This window comes from Hylobates moloch, unplaced genomic scaffold (genome assembly GCF_009828535.3).
Source record: "Hylobates moloch isolate HMO894 unplaced genomic scaffold, HMol_V3 SCAFFOLD_16, whole genome shotgun sequence".
Lineage (NCBI taxonomy): Eukaryota > Metazoa > Chordata > Mammalia > Primates > Hylobatidae > Hylobates > Hylobates moloch.
Window position 1 is genome coordinate 28,240,794 of NW_026652291.1, and position 24,356 is coordinate 28,265,149.

The window sequence follows — 24,356 nt, forward strand, 5'->3', positions numbered from 1 at the left end:
AACTTGCCCCTTTACCCCCAAAGCAGTCAACTGTCAACTTACTGTGCTGAGGGACTCCGTGACCAACAATCTTGACCCGCTCCTCGCACTGTTAGATCTGACTTATACATACCACGAAGTTCACTAAGGGAGGACAGGCTCTGGCATGTTTTCCTTCAGAAACAACCAAGAAGCTATGGATGTGAACACATGAAGGTAAAGTGCACAGCACAGAGCAGAGCCCACTGGGTGGTCACCTTCTTTTCCGCCTTTAGGCCCTAGCTAGAAACTGTGCTGGCTGGGAGGGCGCAGGGATCCCTGATCCCGAGAGGGGCTGAACAGTTGAGGTTGTGGGGATTGGACCTTGCAGGTTTCATTTACCTGCAGGAATAGGCTTGCAGACTGTTGCTTGAACAGGCCCCTGGAGATTTCCATTAGGGCTAAAAGCAGGGCCGTCCAACCCTTTGAGTTTCAGTTTCCTTATCTATAAGATGAAGCCAGCCATATTTACTTGGAACCATCATTGAGGGGATTAAAATGCAGGAAGTAAAGGGTCTACCACAATGCCAGAAACGAAGTAAACACAAAATTATAGCTACAATTGCAATCGTGGGCTCCAGGGGGCGTCTGGGGCTAGCTGAAGGATGCCATTCTCTAGCATCCAACTCCCAGCCTCTGTGGGGGGTTGGAAAAGCAGGTCCCAGAGCTGGTGAAAAGGCAGGTTACAAGCCCCTCCCTCCTTGTGTGGGAAGGAAGCTGGCACAAACTTTCTGGAGGATGGTTTGGCGTTAGGGATCCTTTTGACCCAGCCACTCCACTTCTTGGAATTCAGCCAAGGAAATAATCATAGGGTCCCATAGAGTTGTTTGTGTTAGGGCATTCATTGCAATGTTGCTAATAATAGTGAGAAATTGGAAATAATCTAAAGTTAGAGATGCACTCAACACACATTTTGGCTGAACACCAGATGGTCAATTGTTACAATCAGTATTCAGCCGAAGCCCAAGCCAATGCCTTTGATAAAGGAGTACATCTAAAATTTTATCAGAGATTCTCTGTGATGACAGTTTCCTTATTGGTGCGTTTCACTGTCAGTGTTTAACAGCTTAATGTTATAGTGCAAGAACATTTTCTTAGTGCTAGCAGTAGCAAGATTGCTCTGTATTATGCATTCTGTAATGTTTGTGTTAATAAATTGGTGCTTACTTTTGACTGATAATGGCAGAGGAATGTGATGCCTCACTTGTTCTAATAATTTTTTCTTGGCCAGGCGCAGTGGCTCATGCCTGTAATTCCGGCACTGTGGGAGGCCGAGGCAGGTGGATCACCTGAGGTCAGGAGTTCGAGACCAGCCTGGGCAACATGGCGAAACCCCATCTCTACTAAAAATACAAAAAATTAGCTGGGCGTGGTGGTGGGCACCTATAGTCCCAGCTACTTGGGAGGCTGAGGCAAGAGAATCACTTGAACCTGGGAAGCAGAGGTTGCAGTGAGCCAAGATCATGCCACTGCCCTCCAGCAGAGAGAGACTCCATCTCAAATAATAATAACGATAATATTTTTTCTTTTTTTCGTATTCTTTATATTCCATACTGAGTTAAATATAATTTACCGTAGATATTGTTATTAATATATGTGATTTTAGAGGTTTCCCTCCTTATGAAATTATGAGGTTGGTTAAGCTGAGATTCTGTTTTTATTTTATCTTTACAAGATATAAAGAGTTACAGATAGGGCTTTAAAAAAGATTCATGGCTTACATAGAATAAAGTAACTAAAAATGGAATACAGTTTTAAAAGGTTGTTTTGCTTAGTGCTATGAATATTAGCATCCCAAACAATTCTACAAAGATTAGAACTCTGATATAATCTAATCTCTATTATTCTCCTTCATATTATTATTTTAATTTTGTTGTTGTTGTTGTTGCCTCAAAAAGTATCTTTAAGCCAGATGTAGTGACTCAAGACTGTAATCCCAGCTACTTGGGAGGCTGAGGCAGGAGGATTCCTTGAGCCCAGGAGTTCTAGGCTTCAGTGAGCTATGATGGTGCCACTGTACTTTAGCCTGGGGGTGACAGAGTGAGACCCTGTCTCTAAAAAAATTTAAAAATGTTTTCAAGTCTTTAAAAAGTATCTTTTAAAAGTATCTAGCTGACATATTTTTCAAAATTTGTATTAGCTATGTGTTTCCTTCTAAATCTGAACACTTAAAAGCTCTCAATAATTCTTTCCATACATAAAAGGGACAATGTTTACAATAATAAATGATTACAGCAATTTACTCTTGCAATAATAAATGTACATTTATACATTGATAGAATTTCAACACATAGAGCACAAAAGAAGATATTCATTACAATTTACACATAGAAAGGTCATCCATATTTGAAAGTGTTTATTACAGTACATCCAAATGATATGCCAGTATAACAGGTTGTTACGCTTATTGCATGCAAAGTCCATGTAACACAGCCACGGGATCATGGATCATGCCCCAGTCTAGGAAACCCAGAAATGATGCTCAAGTCTGAACTTGGCAGTTCAGCCTTTCAGGGGCCAGAGTTGAAGATGAAGCTCTAGAGCAAAATTTCATACTAAGATCAAAGCCAAATTTTGGCGCACCCCTGCTAAATTGTGTCACTTCTGTAAGAGGGACATACTTGCTGTCCATTAAAAATTACACTGGGAAAATGTATTTATCAACATGGAAGGATTGTCTTATTAATGCTGAATTTTAAAAGCTGGTTATAAACAATAACGAAGATGTGAGCCCAAATTTGTAATTAAGGGGAAACAAATCTGAGTAGATGAAAGATTGTGAGACACATACAAGATGTTCATGATAATTAGCTCAGGGCTTAAGATGAAAAGATTTTGTTTTGCTTTTAATTAAAAAAATTTGTATTTTCTTACAAAACATATTACTCATATGGTTTTTAAGAGTAAAAAATATTTAAAGTGCATCTTTTCTGTCTCCCCTTCTCTTTCATCTGGGGCCAGATTTTGAGCTTATTGAAACAGTCAGATGGCCTGGGACACTGATCATAGCCACCTCCAGCCCTCACCATCCATGTTCATCTGAGGGCCAAGGCTTTGGCAGGCTGCAGCTGCCTTTCCTGCACCTGTTCTGTGAGGAGAAGGAAACGTGCCAAGAGGAAGGCAAAGATCAGGTGGAGGGCAGAAAAGGGCAGCGGGCAATAGCCCCGTTTGACCAATGACAAACTGGAATCTCAGAGGCTAGAAGTCCCAGAAAAATCCGTCTTCAGTCTTGAGGCCCAGGGAATGGATAAATTGCATGTCTAAACTTTTTCACAGTAGAAGAAAAAGCTGCAAGTCATCCCCCAAATCCATTTCCCTCCTCTTCTTTCTCAATACAACTCACATATCTTAGCTGGTTACATACTGACCAGTAGCTAGGTGTGCCCATGTGAACAAGTTCTAGCCAGTGAGAGAGGTAAGTGCATGTAATGTGTGCAACTTCCAGGAAATGTCCTTAAAAAGTAGGGTGTGTGTAGGCCAGGTGCAGTGACTCGCGCCTGTAATCCCAGCACTTTGGGAGGCCAAGGCGGGTGGATCACGAGGTCAGGCGTTCAAAACCAGCCTGACCAACGTGGTGAAACGCTGTCTCTACTAAAAATACAAAAATTAGCCAGGCATAGTGGCATGTGCCTGCAATCCCTGCTACTCAGGAGGCTGAGGCAGAAGAATTGCTTGAACCTGGGAAGTGGAGGTTGCAGTGAGCCAAGATCGCACCACTGCACTCCAGCCTGGGTAACAGAGTGAGACTCTGTCTCAAAAAAAAAAAGTGGGGTGTGGTTGGATGCAGTATCGGTAATACAAGCATTTTGGGAGGCTGAGGCAGGAGTATCACTTGAGGCCAGGAGTTTGAGACCAGCCTGGGAAACATAGTGAGACCCCCCTCCCCCCGCATCTGCCCCCACCCCATCTCTACAAGAAATTGAAAAAAAGATTAGCTGGGTGTGGTAGTGCACATCTATAGTCCAGCTACTCTGGAGGCTGAGGCTGGAGGACTGCTTGAGCCCAGGAGGTTGAGGCTGCAGTGAGCTATGATCATACCGTTGTACTCCAGCCTGGGTGACACAGTGAGATCCTGTCTCTCAAAAAAAAAAAAAAAAAAAAAAAAGCCAGGCGCAGTGGCTGTAATCCTAGCACTTTGGGAGGCCAAGGCAGGTGGATAACTTGAGGCCAGGAGTTCGAGACCAGCCTGGCCAACATGGTGAAACCCCGTCTCTACTAAAAATACAAAAATTGGCCAGGTGTGATGGTGCGTGCCTGTAGTCCCAGCTACTTGGGAGGCCGAGGCAGGAAAATCACTTGAATTCGGGAGGCAGAGATTGCAGTGAGCATTGCAGTGAGCCGAGATCACGCCACTGCACTCCAGCCTGGGTGACACAGCAAGACTCTGTCTCAGGAGAAAAAAAAGGGGGGTGGGGGCGGTGCCTATTCTTTCTCCTTTTCTCCTTTTTGCTGGCTGGAATATGGGCATGATGGCTGGGATAGAAGCAGCTGTTCTGTACCATGAGGCAGCATGCTCAGGATGACGGAACGATATAGAGTCTAGGTCTCACATAACCTTGGAGCCTCTGCATCAACCCTAGAGGGGCTCGCTTCAACTTCGTTTACGTGGCAGTGAATAAACTTTCATCTTAGTTTAAACCAGTTTTGTCTTGGGGCTACTATTACATGCCATGGAACCTAATCCCAGTTCATTACATAACTTCTCACTTCTTTAGTGTTTACTGTGCCAGCCACTATTCTAAGTGCTCTACAGATAGTTATCTTGTTTAACCTATGTAACAACCCTATCAGCCGAGAGCTGTAATTAACTAACACTCTTTTATAAATAGGAAACTGAGACACAGAGAAGTTAGCTGGCTTGCTCAAGGCTGCACCAGTGACTGTTGGAGCTGAAACCTGAACCAGGGTCCTTTGACCCCAGAACCTGTGCCCTGAATGCTCTCTGGACCTTCTTCTTGGAGTCCTTTTTCCTCCTCTGGTCCCATCTGAAACTTCTATCCCATACTGCAGACCTGTTTTTGATGATTCTGCACCTGTAATCCCAGCTACCCGGGAGGCTGAGGCAGGAGAATCGCTTGAACTCGGGAGGTGGAGGTTGCAGTGAGCCAAGACTGCACCATTGCACTCCAGCCTGGGCGACTGAGTGAAACTCCATCTCAGAAGAAAACAAAACGACAAAACCCCCAAAAACAAAAGCTCATGACAAACTGCAAGTTAGCTAAAGTCCTCATTTAAAGGAGAGCAAATCTGAGACTCAGAGAAGCTAAGGAACTTGCTCAAGTTCACATAGCTGGTGAATGGCAAAGCTGGGATACAAGCTCAGGTTAACACACACCAAAAACTTGTGATTTTTTTGGTTGCACCACACTGCCTCTCTCCTGGGGCCTGGGCCATCTCTGCTGGGGTAGGGGGAGGGAGAAAGGGGGGGTCAGGAGTGTGAGGTTTGTGCTGCCTGCTGCTCTGTGATGGTAACAACATATCTAAGAGGCCTCCAAACAGCCAAGGGCACTGCGGGGACCTCACTCCCTTGGTCTCACTCCCCTCCTCCTGTAACTGAGATGTCAACCTTCTGCCTCATTCCCTCCCATCCTGGAAACCTGGCATTGCAGGGCTCTCGATGGAGACAGTTGATTTCGCCCTGCTCCTCCTGAGCCTCCTCCATCGTGAAGACATAAACTTGGTGTGTCAGACAGATAAGTGAGCACTCGCTCACTACCTCCCCTTTCTTCTCTTTCCTCTTCCCTTTTCTCTCTTCTCCTCTCGGCCCTCTCCCTCCCTCCTCTTCATCCTCCCTATACCCCCTCTTTCTCCTACCTCTGCCTCCTGTGTGCTCTGAGATGAAAGGGCCAGTTAATCTTGCTGCCACCGCTTCCACGGGGCTGGGTATTCGCTTGTCCACAGGCACAGGCATCCCCACCAGGGGTCCCTGGAAACCATGGCTAATTGGTGAAAGAGCCCATTGGTTCATTCTTCCACAGCCTGGATACTGCAAAAGAGGCTCTCTCAAGCTAAGCCAGGATTTCCACCCTGATGCACCAATCACCCGGGAGACCACTGGGTTTACTTGTCACCCAGACCTGTAGTTTCTACCTTAACATGTGAGCTTGGAGGCTGAGCATCCCTGCCCCTAATTACACACACCCCCTCCAGCACAACAAACAGCAGAGTGCCTGAGGGCATTTGACTAATGTACAGGCTTACAAGTTTATGCATATTATATTTATTCATTCAACCAATGTTTACTGAGCATCTACTACTATGTACCAGACACTGTTAGAGGCACTGGGGATATAGCAGTGAATAAAGCAGTCGAAATCCTACTCTCATGGAGTTGAGAATTCAGTGGGGAGAGAGAGACAGTAAACAGACAAACATATACCTGTCAAGTGGTGATAAATGTTGTTGAAGACAAACCAGAGTAGACGGGATGCAGATTGCAGAGCACAGCAGTTTTAGGTAAAGGGAGATCCTTCAGGTCTGTTACTCTGGGGGAGTCTGTTACATACCTGCTTCCTTTATGCAACTGACATGTTCCAGAAAAGTTAAATGTCGATATGATGCGTTTTGTATATTAAATCATATTTCAAATCAAACATAGTCAAGCCTTGCAAATTAACATGCAGCAAATCTCTGAACCTCAGTTTCCCCATAAGGAAAATGGGTTTGATAATTCTCACCCCAGCTAGTTTGTGCTGTTGAGAGATATTCATGGGATGAAACTTTAATTTTGTGGATGTACTTTGTAGCCTGCAAAGCACTTTATTACATCAAAGTAATGTTACTGTTGTTAAAATGAAGACATAGTTAGCAAAGTAAATTACCACCTCCAAATAGAAACTCTGTGATAATCCAATTTTCATGTATTTAGTTGGCTAAAGTGAAGATTACACTTGCATGTTTTCCAAATCTGGGCAGGCAGGGATGGCATCTTTGGAAGCCTTCCGAGGCTTGGGAAGCACTCTGTGGTTATCCCTGGCTATGATCTGCTGTCAGCACTAAAGAGCATCCTGACCCAAGCCTAGCTTCACCTTGATCTATCTGAAATAAGAGCATGAGAATGAAAGAAAACCGCCACCAGCCTTCTTAGGTGCAGCTTCTTGCATCTTGGAATAGTCTCCATCCAAAACATTTGGGGCATTATAGGCCTGACAGACATGGAGGCGGGGTTACTCACTCAAGGCAGAAGCTGCTTGCTACATGGATTTCTCTCCTTGTAATACAACACTCTGAGGCAAAGTGGAATAATTTCCACTTGAAAGGGAATTCATTTTATTCAAATAACACCACCAAATAGCAAGATTGAGGGCGCATATCTCCAGGAAAGGGCTGGACAGCAATGAGATGCTTATCTGTGTCCCTGCCCCCATGGGACTGCCTGCAGGTACAGTTATGACTTAACTATAGGAATCTACAACAAGAACAATGGAGAGTGTGGTTTATAAATTATTTCTGTCACTGTTTATGGAGGACGAGATTAAAGTCAGGGTGGGTGGTGGCAAGTTGCAAGATCAATGGCAAATGTGCCCTCACCAGATATTTCTTTTTGAGACAGAGTCTTGATCTGTCACCCAGGCTGGAGTGCAATGGCATGATCTTGGCTCACAGCAACCTCTGCCTCCTGGGTTCAAGCGATTCTCCTGTCTCAGCCTCTTGAGTAACTGAAATTACAGGCACCGGCCACCACGCCTGGCTAATTTTTATATTTTTAGTAGGGACGGGGTTTCCCCATGTTGGCCAGGATGGTCTCGAACTCCTGACCTCAGGTGATCTGCCTGCCTCAGCCTCCCAAAGTGCTGGGATTACAGGTGTGAGCCACTGCGTCTGGCCCTCACCAGACATTTCAAAGACCTCGGAATATAGCTCTTCCTTTCAGAGACAGACCAGTAGCAATTCATCGATTGAGAGACTTTCACTCAGTGTCGACTCTGGGCAAATCATCCTATTAGGAAATATGGAAGAAACCCCAGAACATTTCCAACATAGGCAAGGAGCTCTCATTTTAGTTGGAAAGAGAAGAGAGTCCTGTGGATGAAAAGAGGAGCCCTAAAGAGGATGTGGGAGATGCTCAGGTACTTAAATTACATGATCCCATTTGATCATCATCACCACAAAGTAACAGCAGCATTCTTATTCCCATTATACGGATGAGAATACTGAGATCAGAGAGGTTAAATGACTTGCTCATGGTCACACAGCTGGTAAATGGCAATAAAATGCTCATTCTTAGTCTGCTTGACTCTCATAGGGCCAGAATCCAAGTGAAGTTTTCATATTGATTTTGCCTCCCTATTGATTTTGTCAGGGATAAGCATATGTTTTAGAAAAACAAAATGACATTTGCCGTTCTTCCCTTCACTCTATTCCTTAAGGGGAGCTGAGGAACCACTAGCTTTAGATCTGAAGCTTTAATGTCCTCTGTTGATAAACGATATTTCTAAATAAATAATCGTCCTTGTCCATTTGTGTTTCCACGACCAGATCTCCTTTTCCTGACTGAATACTCCCTTCCCCCACTAACATCTTCCCACGTTCGCTTGGCTTCTTTCTCTCTTTCCCTTTCCTCATACACACAAATTCAGACACACACCTTCCCACCTCACACCCATATGCAAAATAAAATTAGAAATACCACCCGACTCACAAGGTATTTGGGGAATGGAGATCTTCAGTCAGTATACCCAAACCCAAGCACCCCAGCCAGGCTCCCTCCCTACCAAGCCCATGTGAGAGGCAGACAGAGCTTGTGAAAAGGGGCCCAGACGGCCACGATTATGAGACAAAGCTGCTCTGAAGGGAAAAGGGCCATGTGCGCCTCCCCGTGTCTGCCCTGTGGCCACTGGAACTCACAGGGCTACCAGCTGCTCACGGCCACCATGTGGCATATACTGTTCCTTCACTTACATGTCAGATCCTTTTAGAACGTGAAAAGATTTCCTGGCCTCTTTTTTATTTTGATGTATGCTGATAAATTACAGAGGAAACAGTGTTTGGTTATTCAAGAATACAGGCTGAGCTGATCAGCATATGGCCCTTATTTCAAGGGATTGCTCTTGTTTTAATCAGCCAGTTGAGAAAGCAATAAATAAATATTTATTAAGTATGCCATCACCCAGAGGAGAGGAACAGGGCAGGTAGGTGAGCCCTGACACCCAGGACATTGAGGATGGTGATGGCACCAATATTCCTGCAGTGTTTGATGCTTTTAAGGCTCTGCTCCCCCCACCCCCCACTATTTGATACATACTGGTGTCACTACCCTCTTGGCGCATGACAGTGCCCACCTTAGAATAGCGGAGCCCTGGAAGGGAAAGGAAATAGAAATAAGAAGATGGGGGTGGGGCTCGAAGAAGAAGCTCCAAGTTCAAGCTCTGTGTCTGGATAAACTCCCATTGTCTTTCCTTCTCCCAAATCAGAGCTGCCTGTGGGTCCCAGGGTGATACTGGGTTGTGTAGAGGCTGAGCGCAGAAGCATTAATGCTAGAACCAGGTTCAAGTCCAGGCTCTGTCACTTAATGGCTGTGTGACCTTAGACATGCGACTTAGCTTCTCTGAGCTTCAACCTCCTCATCCCCAGAATGGGGCTCAGCCAGCTTCACAGATCAGGCTGAGAGGATTAAGGAAGCGTCTTATGCTAAAGGCTTAGCACAGTGCCTGCTACCTAGTAGGGGCCCGATAAGTAGTGTCTCTAATTATGATCTAATCAAGCAATGCTTGCCCTGGGCAGGCCCTGTTTAAGGGTTTTACATAGATTGTCACTTAACCCTCACATCTCTATTTTACAGATGAGGAAACTGGAATCTAAGATCACACTGGAATTTACAGACGAAGAAACTGGAATCTGAGATCTCACAGTAGTGAATGGTGAATATTCAAACCCAGGTAGACAGGCTCCAGAGTCCCAACTCCCAACCCTCTGTACACAGCCCTTCTGAGGAGATGACGCTGATCTTCATGGGTGTTGCCCTGGCAAGCTGACCTCTCAAACCCCCAGGGTTCCTTCAGTCCGAGTGGAGAGCAGGGAAGGTCGTGGGACATAGCCCAGAGGGAAGGGCAGGATGATGGCTGGAGAATCCACATCAGGGCTGAATCCCAATCTCCCAGCTGGAACGGGCAGCTGAAACCAGGCAGGGCGCCCCAGCCCGCTCAAGGGGAATCGAGAGGGGAGGAGGGGGCAAGTCCACGATGCTGAGACTGGCGGCCAGAGCACCGCCCCCAGGAGCGGAGGGAGGGGTGGCGGGGCTGGGGGGTGCCCAGCTGCCATCCCCGCCGCTTCCTGGCCCCTACTCGCTGGCGCCCAAGTGGGAAGCCAGCAGCTGCCCGCTCCCTCCTCCCCACATCCCCGCTACCTGCCCAGTTCCCGAAGCGAAGCGCAGGCTGCGAGCCAGCCGGGCCGAGACCACAACTTTGCAGCCTCGGGCAGGGCGAGAGCCGGCGTCCGGGGCTCCTCTTGTTGGCGACCAGAGCTCGGTGAGTTGATTTCCTCACCCCTCTGCAGCGGCGGCAGTGCGGCGGCGGCGGCGGCGCGGGGGGCGGCTTCCCGTGCGTCCGGGAGGCGGTGGCCGAGAAGCCAGCGGCCGCCGGCGCTGCCGGTCTTTCCAAGGCTCCGGCTGTGCCGCCCTCTGCCGCGGGCGAGGCGGGCGCCAGGGCTGAACGGACGGCTCCCTACGCCCCGGGGCCCCATGGGCGGTCTCTGCTGTCCCTTCTCCCGCGCAGGGCCAGGGCTGAGGCTGACTATCGAGCGCCCCTCACTCCCCTAGCCCCTGTCCTTCGCCGCCTTCCCAGCGCTGCGGCGCATCTGGCTGCTCCCGCGCCCCCCTGGCGACCGGCGCGGGGAAGGCACTTGCTTCGCCGGAGCCCCAGGCCGAGGGCTCTCTGGGGTGGGCACAGCCGCAGAACCCCGGCGGCGCAGGACTGGGGGCGGTGCCCAGCCCCCGGCGACCACCCTCAGGCGTGCACTGCGCTGCGCCCCAGCGGCAGGGAGAGGCCCACGCTCTCTGCGGAGGCTGCGGGTTCCCGGGGGGCGCTGGGACCTGCAAAGGGGATTCCAAGGTGACCAGTCGACCCGTGCTGACGGCACAGCCTGAACAGAGGCCCCGTGGCATCCACCCATCCTAGGTGCAACCGCCTTCCCAGAACTTTTCTCGCGCCTCCAGCTGGCCGATTCCTTAGCCCCTGGAAAAGTTCTCTCGGGCGCACGGAATCCTATTTCTCGGTGGCTTCCGAGCTGGCCAGGAACCCCGGCTGTGAGGCGTGGGGTGGGATGGGGACGCGGTGAGGGCTGAGCACGGCGGCGGGGTCGATCCCAGGAAAGGCTGGCCAAGCATCCACTCGTGCGCCCAGGGCGGGCTTGTCGGCATGGAAAGGATTTCGGCGCCATGAGGGTTGTTTGGGTTTCTCTCAGCAGGAGGGCGGGAGGCGGGCGCGAAGGGGGGATTTTAATTTCGCCTCAAATGAAAACGCTCTTTGCAAAGAAATAGCCTGGGCAGCCAGCGTTGGAGAGATGTGCTGGCCAGGACCCGCTGACACAGGTATTCTGGCTGCGCCCCCACCTCACACGGTGCCCGAGAGCGAGTGTGAGTGTATCGATTGTTTTAATTGATTTTTTAAAGCTAGGTAGCAGAGGCTGCGTGTCTGTACACGCAGATATATACATACACAAATACAGATACTCAAGCGCACACAGATTACACGTACAGAGTCACAGACAAGGACACACACACACATCGTGGTCCCGCACGCACACATACCTCCAAAGAGCCTTGGGTAACCGGTGAGGTCCCTGAGTGCTGCCCAAGATGTGTGTGGGTGGAGGCGCAGGGACCGAGAAAAGGGAGTGTGAAGCAGGATTTCCAGCAGGTCAAATGCCGCTGATTCCAAATCCTTCCCTTTCTCCTCCCCAACCCCAAATCCTTCCCTTTCTCCTCCTAGGGAGGTCTGAACCAGAAATCCCAAACCTGGGCTTGTTTCCACAGCCACAGAGGGGAGGAGTCCTATCCCCCGGCGCCCCCCACCCTCACAACTCCTATAGACTGCAAACGACTCCCTCCCTCCTGTGCCAGACTCTGCCGCGCCAAGGCACCGAGCTCGTTCAAAACCCCAGGCAACACTCACCCCCAGGTAGGGCCTAGACCCGAGGCCGCTGCGGGCTCGGGTCCCTGGCCTGCCTGATTCGGGGTTAGGGAACTGGGGAGGGGAAATCCGCGGGACAGGGGGTTGGGGGCGTGGAGTCGCGTGCAGTGCCCCAGACGCGCGGCACGGAGGAGCGCGCGAGGGCGCCCCCTGGACGCCTCAGTCAGTCAGTCCTCTTCTCACCCTGGGCCCCGCAGGAATGTAATCGAGGATGCTGGCCCTGCGGCTGCTCAACGTGGTGGCCCCCGCCTACTTCTTGTGCATCTCCCTGGTGACCTTCGTGCTGCAGCTCTTCCTCTTCCTGCCCAGCATGCGCGAGGACCCCGCGGCCGCCCGGCTTTTCTCGCCCGCCTTGCTCCACGGGGCGCTCTTCCTATTCCTCTCGGCCAACGCCCTGGGCAATTACGTCCTTGTCATCCAGAACTCCCCAGACGACCTGGGGGCCTGCCAGGGGGCCTCGGCCAGGAAGACTCCATGCCCCTCACCTAGCACCCACTTCTGCCGAGTGTGCGCCAGAGTCACCCTGAGGCACGACCATCACTGTTTCTTCACCGGCAACTGCATCGGCAGCAGGAACATGCGCAACTTCGTCCTGTTCTGCCTCTACACCTCCCTCGCCTGCCTCTACTCCATGGTGGCCGGCGTGGCCTACATCTCCACTGTCCTTTCCATCTCCTTCGCCCACCCCTTGGCCTTCCTCACGCTCCTGCCCACCTCCATCAGCCAGTTCTTCTCCGGTGAGTGGGCCTTGGCGGGCAGGTTGGGCTCTACACAAAGACCTCCCACACCAAAGGTTGCTGGGCCCCAAACCCTAACCCCAAAAGTTGCCAGATTTAGCAAATAAAAATACAGACCGTCCCGCTAAATTAAAATTTCAGATAAACAACTCATAATTTTTTAGTATAATTATGTCCCAGATATTGTATGAGATGCACTGAGAAAATTTGCTATTGGCTATCTGAAATACAAATTAAGCGGACATGCTGTATTTTATTGGCAACATCCCTCCTTACCCCCATCATCCTCATCCATCATGCTGTCCATATGCTCACAGAGTTGTGGCATCCGGGTAATACACCTGCTGTGTGCCAGGCAGGGCTAGGTGCTGGCCATTCCTCCATGTAGCCCCATGAGGTACAACCGTGCTATGACATTCCTCTGCCTGGTCCCCAGTCCTGCTTACATGTCACCCAAGGACTCTGCTCTCCAGAGGTCTCACCAACCAACTGAGGTAATATTGAACCTGTTGCCAGCTCAACCCAGCAGGAGGCTAAGCCCTGTCCTCCTGCTATTATGTTTGACCTCACCAGCCTGTTCTCCAGCCTGCTGATGGCTCAGAGCAGAGGGAACTTGGGTGGGTGAGGCAGGTTTTTTTTTTTTTTAAGACAGAGTCTCACTCCACGACCAGGCTGGAGTGCAGTGGTGAAAGCAATCTCTGCTTACTGCAACCTCTACCTCCCAGGTTCAAGTGATTCTCTTGCCTCAACCTCCTGAGTAGCTGGGATTACAGGTGCGTGCCACCACGCCATGCTAATTTTTGTATTTTTAGTAAAGATGGTGTTTTACCATGTTGGCCAGGCAGGTCTTGAACTCTTGACCTCAAGTGATCCGCACACCTCAGCCTCCCAAAGTGCTGGGATTACAGGTGTGAACCACTGCGCCTGGCTGAGGACTGCACTTTAGTATGCACCAAGGACCACTACCTAATACCTGGCCCTAGAAGGACTCAGCTCCTGGTGGCAGTTCTTACCACTTTATTCGGCCTTGAGACTGGCTCCTACTGCGTTTCCTTCCACTTCCTCCTTATCCTGGCCTTTGACTCTGAATGGCTTAGCTTCCACAATTGGTAGTGTCTACGTGCTTGAGCGTGCATGTATAGCATTGTTATCTCCATTTCTCAGATGATGAAACCGAGACTCAGATGGGATTAAGTGGCTTGCCCAGTATCTTTCTACTACTGAGTGGCAGTCTCTGGTCTGCCTCTCAGGTCCTTAATCCACAGGTCTTCTGCAGTGGCTCAGGGAGTAGAGCATGCTTCCTCACCTGTTGGCCTTCTAGGAGCAAAGAAAGACAGGGGGCAGCTACTTCCTCTGAAAGCGCAAGATTGTTTTGAGGTGCCTGGGCTGAACATTCATAAAAATTCTGCTCTACTTTGGGGGAAGCCATCATTTCAGTCTTTGTGGTGGCTACAGCCCAGCTCTTCCCAGGCATAGAACTATCATGCCATTTGGCAGTGGGAACACAGAGATACAGGGGGGACCCAGCTACGGGGGCTGCCTTCAGGGCTGGTGGCTGAGCTGGGTCCAGAACTCACAGCTTTCAGGCCTTCTGGATCCCAGCACTGGCACAGGAGGCTGCTGGGACCAAAATAACCAGGACGGGGGAGGGCGGGTGGGTGGGCTAGTGGGTGGAGTGTGAGCACAGGCAGGTGGAGGGATGAGGAGAGCCAACAAGCCTGGTTATACTTTCTTCTCCAAGTAGTTTCGCCAACCGTAAAAATGGATGGTTCCAGAAGGAAGACCTTGAAATGGTTTGATTTGAGATAAATCTGGGCTTGAGGCCTGTCCATATGTACTAGGTTTGATCTGATGGGAGAACAGAGCCAGTGAGTGCCCACCTTGGGGCCCAGACTCCTGTGCTAGCATAAGGATGAGTTCCAGTGACTTTCACTTCCTCACCATATCCACTGGAAATAGGTGACCAAGACTTCTTATCTCCAACTCTCCTATCTCATCCTTTGTGACCTTTCATCTTTCCTCTTGACAACCTTCCTTCTTTCCCTCCCATGACATACACCCCACCTGTTCGGCTTTCTCTTTCCATTCCTCTTGTTCCCCAACCCTCAATCCGAACAGTTGGTAGCACCCTCTCTCATCTGCTCAGGAGGACAGGTGGACAGGAAAGAGTAAGAAGCATGGGTTGTTTAATAGAAATTGAGTTCGAGATCAGCCTGGGCAAGACGGTGAGACTCTGTTGCTACAAAAATAAAAAATAAATAAATATACTAGCCAGGCATAGTGGCGTGTGCCTGTTGTCCCAGCTACTCAGGAGGCTGAGGTGAGAGAACTGCTCAAGCCCGAGTTTGAGGCTGCAGTGAGCTATGATCATGCCACTGCACTCTATCCAGCCTGGGCTACAGAGCAAGACTGTCTCAAGAAAAGAAAGAAAGAAAGAAATTGAGCTGCCTCCAACTCTGGTACAGATCTGAGTCAGATCTGTCACCACAGCATGGATGGCTGTGAGTTTGGGCCTTGAGAGCTAAAAGTGGGAGGGGTCTTCTAGTGTGAAGGTGGCGGCCAACCACAGGCCCTCAGCTGATCCAGAGAGGGAGGCGGCTAGCTAATTAGGTTTCAGAAGTTGCTCTTTCTTTTGGCTTTGTGAGACCAGTACAGGTTGCTGTGTCACCTCTCTGAACCTTATTCTTATCTGGGAAATAGAGATACCACCATCTGACCTGTATCTTGGCATTTGGGTAAGTACACCAGCATGATGGGTGCTACTAGAAAGTCCAGTAAGAGGGAAAGGGGACTAATATTTATTGAGCACCTATTATGTACCACCCACTATGCATGTCACATTTCACCCATTCCTCATGACTAGTCCATATTATCATATCCATTTTTAAGGCTCAGAAACCAAAGACTCAGCAGGGTTAAGCTGCACCAACACCACACAGCTGGTATGATTCCAAACCAAGATTTGGAGTTGGGGCTTCTAGCCTCCAAAGCTCATACTCTTTCCACCACACTATACTGCCTCTTGGGGGCTGCCTCTCTGAAGCTGCTTCTCGAATGAGCCACTTTGGGAGGGAGGATGTACTTGTTCTTGGATGTGTTAAAAAGTATGCTGGGTGATTATTTGTCAAAGGTGTTACAGATGCTTGTTGGGAGGAAGGGGCGGGGGAGATTGATTGATGTGTCCTTTTAGGCCCATTAGGAAAATTCTCTGATTTTTAAAAAGAAGCAGAACTATTATTAAATAGTTAAGAGGAGCTGAAGCAGCCAGGCTAGGTAACTTCAAACACTTTTAGAGAAAGCAGGTCCCCAGAATAGCCTTTTGTAGCTGCTGCATGGGGCCAAGAAAAGGCTGCAAGGTCTTTTTCTCATGCCTTGATTTAGTGCCAGGAAAAAACCCTGTGGGAAATGGCTTCCATCCACCCAGGCTTGTTCCTGGGGCAGTGTTGCAAGGCAGGCCCAAGCTTGACAGCTCTGATGTTCTCACATCCCAGCTTGAGGGCCATCTTTGCCTGTCAGCATTCCTCACGCCAAAGGGCACCATGGACCTGGGATCCTCCATCCTGCACATGGCTGCCCAAGCTAATCTGTGCCGACGTGGAAGAAGTGGATCAGGGAATGGCACAGCCCAATGTAAGCCCTGTCCCACTGCTGCCCCTGTGCCAGTGGAGGGGCTGCTCTAAATGGCAGCTGGGCCTATCTGTCCCCAGCTTTGTAAGAAAACAAAACAAAACAAAAACAAACAAACAAACAAAAAACAGCTATCCAAGCTCCTAGGGATGAGGACAAGAGGAGGCTGCTAATGAGAGAATCTGAATCAGATCCACATCCTCCCTGGCTGCTGAGTCCACCATTGCTCATACTGGACAAGTGTTGAAAGCCCAGTTGACAGGGCTTTGGAAATTGGAGGCTGGAGAGACTTGCAAAGAGGTGGGCTGGGGCAAGAGAAAGCTAGGGAAAGGGCGAAATATGGTTGAGATTTTCAGGGGCAGAATAGGTTGTAAGGTGGAGTCCTTAGAGGAGGTGCCCCCACCCCATCAGAGGAGGTGATAGAGTTGCCCTACAGGGAGCCAAAGGCTAAGGAATACTTTTGAATTAACTCCGGGGCCCTGGCTGCTGGGTAGGTCAAGGTAAGTGTCTTTTCCACAGCTGCCAAAGTTGCAGCCCAGCCAGGACTCTAAGCCCTGAAAAGGAGAAGGAGAAAGCTTGATAGTTTCAGGAGTTGAACTCATTTTGGATGTAGTCTCCTGCTCTGTAAAATGACCCTCTGCTGGGAGCGCTGCTCTGAGTGTGAACCGGGATGCTGACCACTCTGTACCTCATTTTCTTGAATCATGCAGCTGTATGAAATCGTTAGTATTATTATACCCATTGTACAGATGAACGAGCTGCAACTGAGAGGTTGGGACACTTGTGCCAGTCCACACAGCTGGGAGATTCAAACCTAGCATGGACCAGCCACCCAAACTCTGAGGAAGAGTGTGGGAGCTCTTACTCAGTGGTTATTTCAAACCAGTAATAGGATGTGCTTGGTTTAAAGGGATTCTGGAGAGATCCTGCCCCACGACACAGAGCTGATGACCTTGGGGGCCTCTTCTAGCAAGCTTTGATTGACAGAACCAGCTCTGGTGGAATGCTGTGCTGGCCACACTGTCCTCTTGTTAACATTAATGACTGAATTATTCTCTACGTTGGTGCTCTGGGCTGCTCTTGAGACTAAGCTCGTTACTTATTCTTCCCGGCTCTCCATCATGCTGTCATTTTCCTGAGTCCTCTCAACCAGCGTTCCCAGAACAGTAGGGAGAAGGTGCTGTGGTCTAGACAGCTGCCCAGGCACCTGCTCCCTCTTTAGGGTCCCCAGCTCACCGCTCTCTCCTCCTTCACCCTGCTTCCGGCCCAAAAGGAGAAAGCAGAGAGAAACAGGCATCTCCTACTCTACATAAATGTTATCAGCGGCCAGGTGCTGCCCCAGGAGCTGAGGGCTCTCCTTGCTAAGCTCATCAAACTTAGCTCTCTTCTTCTCCAGGTCTCCAGTCTTCCCCTCTTGCCTCAGGTGCCATCCACACCAAGAAAAATTTAGGGCAGCTGGTTCTTCCTTCCTCTCCCTCACTGCAGCTGCAGCGCTGAGGTTGCTACAAAATGTAGCGTCAATCTCATTAATCTCCCTCCCTCCCGGTGGAAAGCCTGCCTAGATCGTAGTTCTGCAGGTGGCCTGGGTGTAAAGCGGCTCTGGTGTTTCCCCTCCCCCTGCTCTGCAGGAGCTGTCCTGGGTTCTGAAATGTTCGTCATCCTCATGCTCTACCTCTGGTTCGCCATCGGCCTGGCCTGCGCCGGCTTCTGCTGCCACCAGCTGCTGTTGATCCTCCGCGGGCAGACCCGCCACCAGGTGCGGAAGGGGGTGGCAGTGAGGGCCCGGCCCTGGCGCAAGAACTTACAAGAGGTCTTCGGAAAGAGGTGGCTGCTGGGCCTGCTGGTCCCCATGTTCAATGTCGGAAGTGAGAGCTCCAAGCAGCAGGATAAGTAGTAGACACTCCCGTCATTTATCTCTCTGTCTCTGTCTTGACTCCTCATGAGCATAAAACCATGGCAGCCTTGTCTCCACCCATGACTCACTACAACCTTGTGCTAGTAAGGTCCTAGCATCTTCCCCTCGCCTTCCACCCATGAGAACAGCATGGGCTGGTGGATCGTGACAAGGAGGAAAAATGTCCCCCCAGGCATTTCTAGGCTCCTCATGAGCCAGCCAGGTGGCTGCTAGCCGTTAGGCTGCCTCTGCTTTCCTTCCGTCCCCTTGGGATCCCTGCTTTCCCCCTCTTCCTGGCTCATCCATTCTCCACTATGTCTCATTCATCACTGCTGTCTGCTAGAGCCCTTCCTCTCAGCCTCCATTTTGGGAGAGGGGAGTGGATTCTTGCTGCCGGTATGAGACTCCCTGGGACCTAGAGGCTGGCAAATGTTTAAAATCACCATGTGTAAGAGGCAGCCAAGTCAGCTCTGCCAACTGCTAGGGGAGTTGGGAAAGAATGGGTGTGTGTCGGCATCCCCTCTGTAGGAAAAAGAACTCAGTAGCTTGCTGCTCCCTCAGCCCCCCACCTGTTTCAAGACCCTTTCTCTGGGAGACAGCAATCAATGGCCTGCTTTTTCCAAATGTTATTCCCTGTCCACCCTGCCCCAACTGGCCGGCCAAGCCTAGTCCAGGACGTGGCTGGATGCTTCCTCTCCCTGGAACTCTTCCAGCCTTTCTACTTGATCTCCAGCCCCCAGGTCTTTGCCAGATGATGGGAAGGCAAGGAAGAAGGGACAGGGAAAGATGATTACTGATAAATGAAGGGGGTATTCAACTGTGTAACCATATGGAAGTGTGTGTGTGTGTGTGTGTGTGTGTGTGTGTGTGTGAGAGAGAGAGACAGAGAGAGAGAGAGAGAGAGTGAGATGGGTGGTGGTGAGAAGTGTTGTTAGAAACATACAGGAATAATGCCTAGGGGGAAGGGAGAAGTGAGAGGGACAATTGGGTTCATTTATGCCCTATACAAAGGGCATTCCAGCAGCTGAAACTGTTCAATGTTTGAATGGCTGCCTGTGAAGGTAGTGAGTGCCCCATCACTGGAGGTATTCCAGCAGAGTCTAGGCAGTCGTCTGCCAGGCATACTGTGGAAGGGATTTCTGTACAGGGTCATTCTAGGTGAGCTTACACATTCCTTCCAACCCCAAGGTCTGGTGACCTGATTGTGATTGCTGGACCCAGAGGCAAGATCCACGGAGATGCCTGTGAGATATTTGCTTTCCTAGAGGGGTGTGTGGGCATGGGAGGGGTCTGAAAATCAGGACCCAACCCTGCCACTGAAGAGAGAGTCTCTGCAGAGACAGGGCTACCTGGGTGGTTGAGGGGACTGGCATTTGAGGACGGGGAGATGGAACAGTGTCATTGTTGGTGGCAGGGTGTGGGGGGCAGAGGTGAGTTAAGGCTGAGGAGTGGAGATGACCAGAATATAAGGGTGCAATTCCCAGACCATCCCTGTGCATCTGACTGACTCTGGTGGAGGCACTGCTGTGTGTTTTCTGAAACCCAGAGGACCAGACCCCAGGGGCCTATAAGGGAGTAGGGACAACACAAGTGCCCCCTCCTGACTGGGTCCCAAAGCCAATATGACATCCATGCAGGCAGCAGTGCTGAATCCATGCCCTGCAATGTCCAACCGCCGACCACAGCGACCTGCTGACAGCTGCACAACAGCCTGGGTTCTTGAGCAGAGATTGGGAGGACTTTACTGTGGTTCTGCCTTCATGCCCCCTAGAGAGCTAATGTAGTATTGGCTCCACCTGCTCATATTTCTCCCTCTCATACTCATTCGTTCATTCATCCATCCTACGTATATTTATTGAGTGCCAACTACGTTCCCAGCCTCTTCCAGGCACTGGCAATGCAGTGGTGAACAGGATGACAAGATTCACTCCATCAGGGGCACCTCGTCACTGCCGTCTGCACTGATTCACACCCCTTGAAAAATGGTCACTCCGCCATCTTGGTGGTTGGTGGGGCAGGTCATTTGGAAAGAAAGAATGTGATAGAGATGGCTGAAGGGGGGAAGCCTAGGCTGCCTCAATGGAGGAGTAACCGGGGGCATCTTCACCCCCCAATTCTGGCCATACTTAAGCAATGGGAGGGAGAGGGAGGAGGGGAAGGTCTGGGCAATTTTGGCCTTGACTCTTTCCTGACCCCAGAGCTCAAGCTTAGAAGCCAGCCCTGCCATTTCCAGCCTCCTGAAGGCTCAGCACGGTGAGGCCTGACATCCTGGGGAAGGGCAACAGGGATGTTGGCTGCTTGCAGACTGGTCAATGGGGGATGACGGTGGGGAGGTTGCCAGACGTGAGACTTGAGTAGCATTTGTACACATGGCCCTGTATTGTCCTTGAAGAACATCAATAAAATATATGGTTTTAAATTGGACTTGATATGATTGTATGGGCACTGTGGGTAGCAGGGCTGGACTGTACTGATGCAGCCATACTAGCTATTCAAATATTTAAAATAAGTATTGAAAACACTAAGAAATTCTTACAACTAAGAAAGTTGGTAAACAACCATGGCTCAGATTCTCTGAGTATCCTACCCCTTCTGCCCCTGCTTCTCCCTGGAGACCCTTGATTCACTCCACAATCCAGCAACTAAAGTGATAATGCCTGGCACATGCATGGGGCCCCCCAGCCCTGCTGCAGCCCTCAGTCACAGTCCATTGTGATTTGTCAGGGCTGGGCTGTGTGGTGCTAAATATGTATCACCTCTGGTTGGTAACCAGAGGTTTCAGTGCTGGGGTCCATGGACCCACAGGGACCAGGGATGGAATATCTTACCTAGGAACTTTCCTTTTCCTCCTTCTCCTTCCACTCTTTCTCCTCCTCTCCCTCCCCTCCCCATATCAGAAGACAGGTGAGGAAAAGAGTGAAGAGAGTCCGTCTGCTGCTCCTCCACAGACAGAGCCAACTGCTCCTAGGGATCAGTCAGGCCTCCTGCCCTCTCAGGCCCTGCAACATCTGGAGGTCTCAGGCTTCCCAGCCCTGGGGACAGTTGGGAGGGTGTTGAGCCCTTCAGGGAGTGGGCCCTGAGCAGATGAATGAGCAAGGCCTCTGATTCATCCTAAAGACACAAGGCCTGGACTGAGGAAGGATACAACTGCAAAGAGCTGTTGCAGAACCCTCAGCCTAGCCCAGTGTCATGATGGTGTACGTTCCCTGAAAACACACCAACAGGCGACCAGCTTTGCTGCAGGAGCTGGGTGAATGCAGCTGTGGTGAATCCTCAGCACATTCTAGAGCATGGGCTGCCTACACTCCACAGGGCAGGCACCACACTTGCCTTGGTCACTGTCACATCCTTGATGCGTAGCAGGGATAGTAGGCACACAGTGGGTGCTCAATGAATATTGCCTGAATGATACAGATTTAGCGCTCACATGCTTACTCCACATCTCTTATTCCCGTGCTGGACCCAGGACTGCACTTTGCACATTGTGGGGCTAGAAAACAGATGAGACCACTCTCTCTTCGAGGAGTTCCCATTCTGGCAGAGGTTTCTGGGAGTGCTCAGAGGAGGGAGACAGCACATTCTGCTGCTAGGTCTGGGGCCTTTCCATGATACGGGGCCTGCAAGGATGGATGAGATTTCAGCAGGCAAAGAGGGACAGGGAGGGCTTTCCAGGGACAGAGAACAGGCCTGGGCCTTGGGGTATAAGGGATATCACGAAGAGGCAGAGGAGGTTAAGGCTGAGAGTAGGGAACCAAGCAGAGAGGGCTCTGAATGCCAAGCTAAGGGACTTGGAGGGCATTTGACAGGCAATAGGGAACCACTGAAGGTTCTGAGCAAGTGAGCAGCATGATCAGAGGTAGATTTCAGAAAGCACAGCCTTGGAGGATAGACTGGAAGTGGGAGAAACTGGAGGTTTAGGGACCTCATAAGAGGCATGTGCTATATCTCAGTGAGATGTAACCAGGGTCTGGGTCAGGATAGTGGTTGTGGGATGGTAAAGAGGGGAAAGATATCAGAGGCACTTCACTGACATGGAGCATGAGTAGAGGGATGCTAGGGAGGGGGCCCAAGATGGCCCTGAAGGTGAAAATGGGGTGATTGTTAGGAGGATTGGGGTGGAAAAGATTGTGACACTAGGGTTCAGGGCCATCTCATGCACTAGCCTCTGTCATTGGCCCATCAGATGGCAGTTGACAGTGTCATTCTTAACTAACCACTCTGCGTCCATGGAGGAAGGGGTTCAGGGACATCTGCCAGTCATTCTTTACAGCACAGCTCTCTGACTCCCACAGCAGGGGTACAATCATCTGTCAGTGCCAATAGAGATCATGGGTCCTCAGGCCCATGTGCTGGAGTGAGATGCTTGGCTCCCCAGTGCCTCAACCTTTCCATCCAGAAAGTGGGTACACTCTGCTTTGACCCATGCCCTAGTGTCAGATTAGGCAAGGCAGGAACTGCCTCACTCTAAGCTCCAGGAACCCAAGGAGTTTTGGAAAGACGACAAACTTGAGGAGACTTCAACCCAGGTCCCCCTCCACTGTAACAAGTCAGTCCTTAGGTCCCAGGGACCATCTGTTAGCCAGTCTTTCTCCTTAGGAAGATGACTGTCCTTGTTACTGTCCATGCATTTGGTCCTCCAAATACTGTGGCTCCTGTCTGTACCCAGTGTCCTCCAACTGGCCTCATTGCTCATGAGATTCCCCCTCATCTCCCTCCTGCCCTGCCTCTCAGCATGCCCTCGGGGATGCTTGGGAAGCAGCCCCTCCTGCCAGGAAGAAAAAGAAGGATGGGCAGGGAGAGAGGAGGCATTTCTCCTAACTTATCTGAGACACGTTAAAGATGAGGCAGAACCTTGGGCCTGCTCAGCAGCCACAGTGAGCCTGCTGGTGGGGGCGGGAGTAGCTCGGTTGCTCCTGGTGTTGGCCTCTGCTTCTGCTCTCATTCCCCTCTCTATTCACGGTACTGGCCCAGCTCCTCCATTCATTCTTCAAAAACATTCATCGATGCTGACTCTATGCCAGGCATGATGCCAAGAACCAGGAATGCAAAGATGAAAGAGACCCAGTACCTGATCTCAGGGAGCTTGCTAGGAAGAGAACAAATTGCAGATGGTTGTGATTCAGTGGCATGAAAGTGCTGATGGGAGGACAGGGTGCTACAGAAGCCTGGAGGAGAGCACTTACTTGACCAGGGAGGACCTGAAGGCTTCCTAGAAGAGGCAACATCTGGGTCATGCAGGATGAATAGGAGGGGGCCAGGCAGAAAAGCAGGGCTGTGGGTGGGAGTGGAGGTAGGAGGGACTGTGCAGAGGCAGAGATACCAGGTGATTTCTGGGAATTGCAAGTCCGCATTTAGGAATGGTGGGATGTGAGCACACACCTGCAGCCACAACTGCAGGTTTGTCCTCAGGCCACGCTCCCGACGGACCCTGCCTCGTTCCTCTGATCACTTCTTAGAAAACCCTAACTCACACCAGCTCATGGTGTCCCGTTTGGATGAGTCAAGCATGAACTGATGTCTAGTTTTTCTAAAGGATCCACAAGTCTCCAGGTTGGCGATCAAAGGTAGAGGGTTAAGTTCATTTTCCAGAGAATCATCCCAAAGATGCTAGAGCTCACCTGGGAACATCAGAGATTCCTAGTCTTCTCTGGGCCCAAAGAGGGGTATCTGGGAGTTCCCCAACACTCTTGCCTTCCTGCACAGCCTCAGCAAATGGCATTGGAAGGACACCATTCCTAGCAAGATGGCTTCCAGGAGCTACAATAGAACTGGAAAGGCTGGAACCCTGAGATGTAAGCAGTGACCTTTTGTTATGTACAGTGCCCCATCTGGACTGGCAAGGCAGCTCCCTGCATGGACCTCTGCACCCTGGTGGGCATCTCCCCACACCCTGTAACCTGGTGGCCCCAGCATGCCTCCTCCTTTAGCCTAGGCCCCTCTAGCCTAGGCCCC

General features: G+C 50.5%; 1 protein-coding gene across 3 annotated transcripts; it reads left to right on the top strand.

Annotated features, from left to right (window-relative positions):
* Nucleotides 1-1,404: 1,404 nt before the first annotated feature.
* On the top strand, nt 1,405-20,895 carry ZDHHC22 (zinc finger DHHC-type palmitoyltransferase 22). Of its 3 annotated transcripts, XM_032134708.2 has the most exons (4): nt 1,405-10,484; nt 11,946-12,134; nt 12,344-12,883; nt 18,139-20,894. In XM_032134708.2, exons 3-4 carry the CDS (start codon nt 12,358-12,360, stop codon nt 18,402-18,404), a joined length of 792 nt encoding a protein of 263 aa, XP_031990599.1. In that variant the 5' UTR covers nt 1,405-10,484; nt 11,946-12,134; nt 12,344-12,357; the 3' UTR covers nt 18,405-20,894. The 3 variants fall into 3 exon arrangements, with proteins under 3 accessions (XP_031990599.1, XP_031990598.1, XP_031990600.1); XM_032134707.2 differs by lacking the exon at nt 11,946-12,134; XM_032134709.2 differs by lacking the exons at nt 1,405-10,484; nt 11,946-12,134 and adding an exon at nt 11,289-11,545 and having other exon boundaries at nt 18,139-20,895.
* Nucleotides 20,896-24,356: the final 3,461 nt, after the last annotated feature.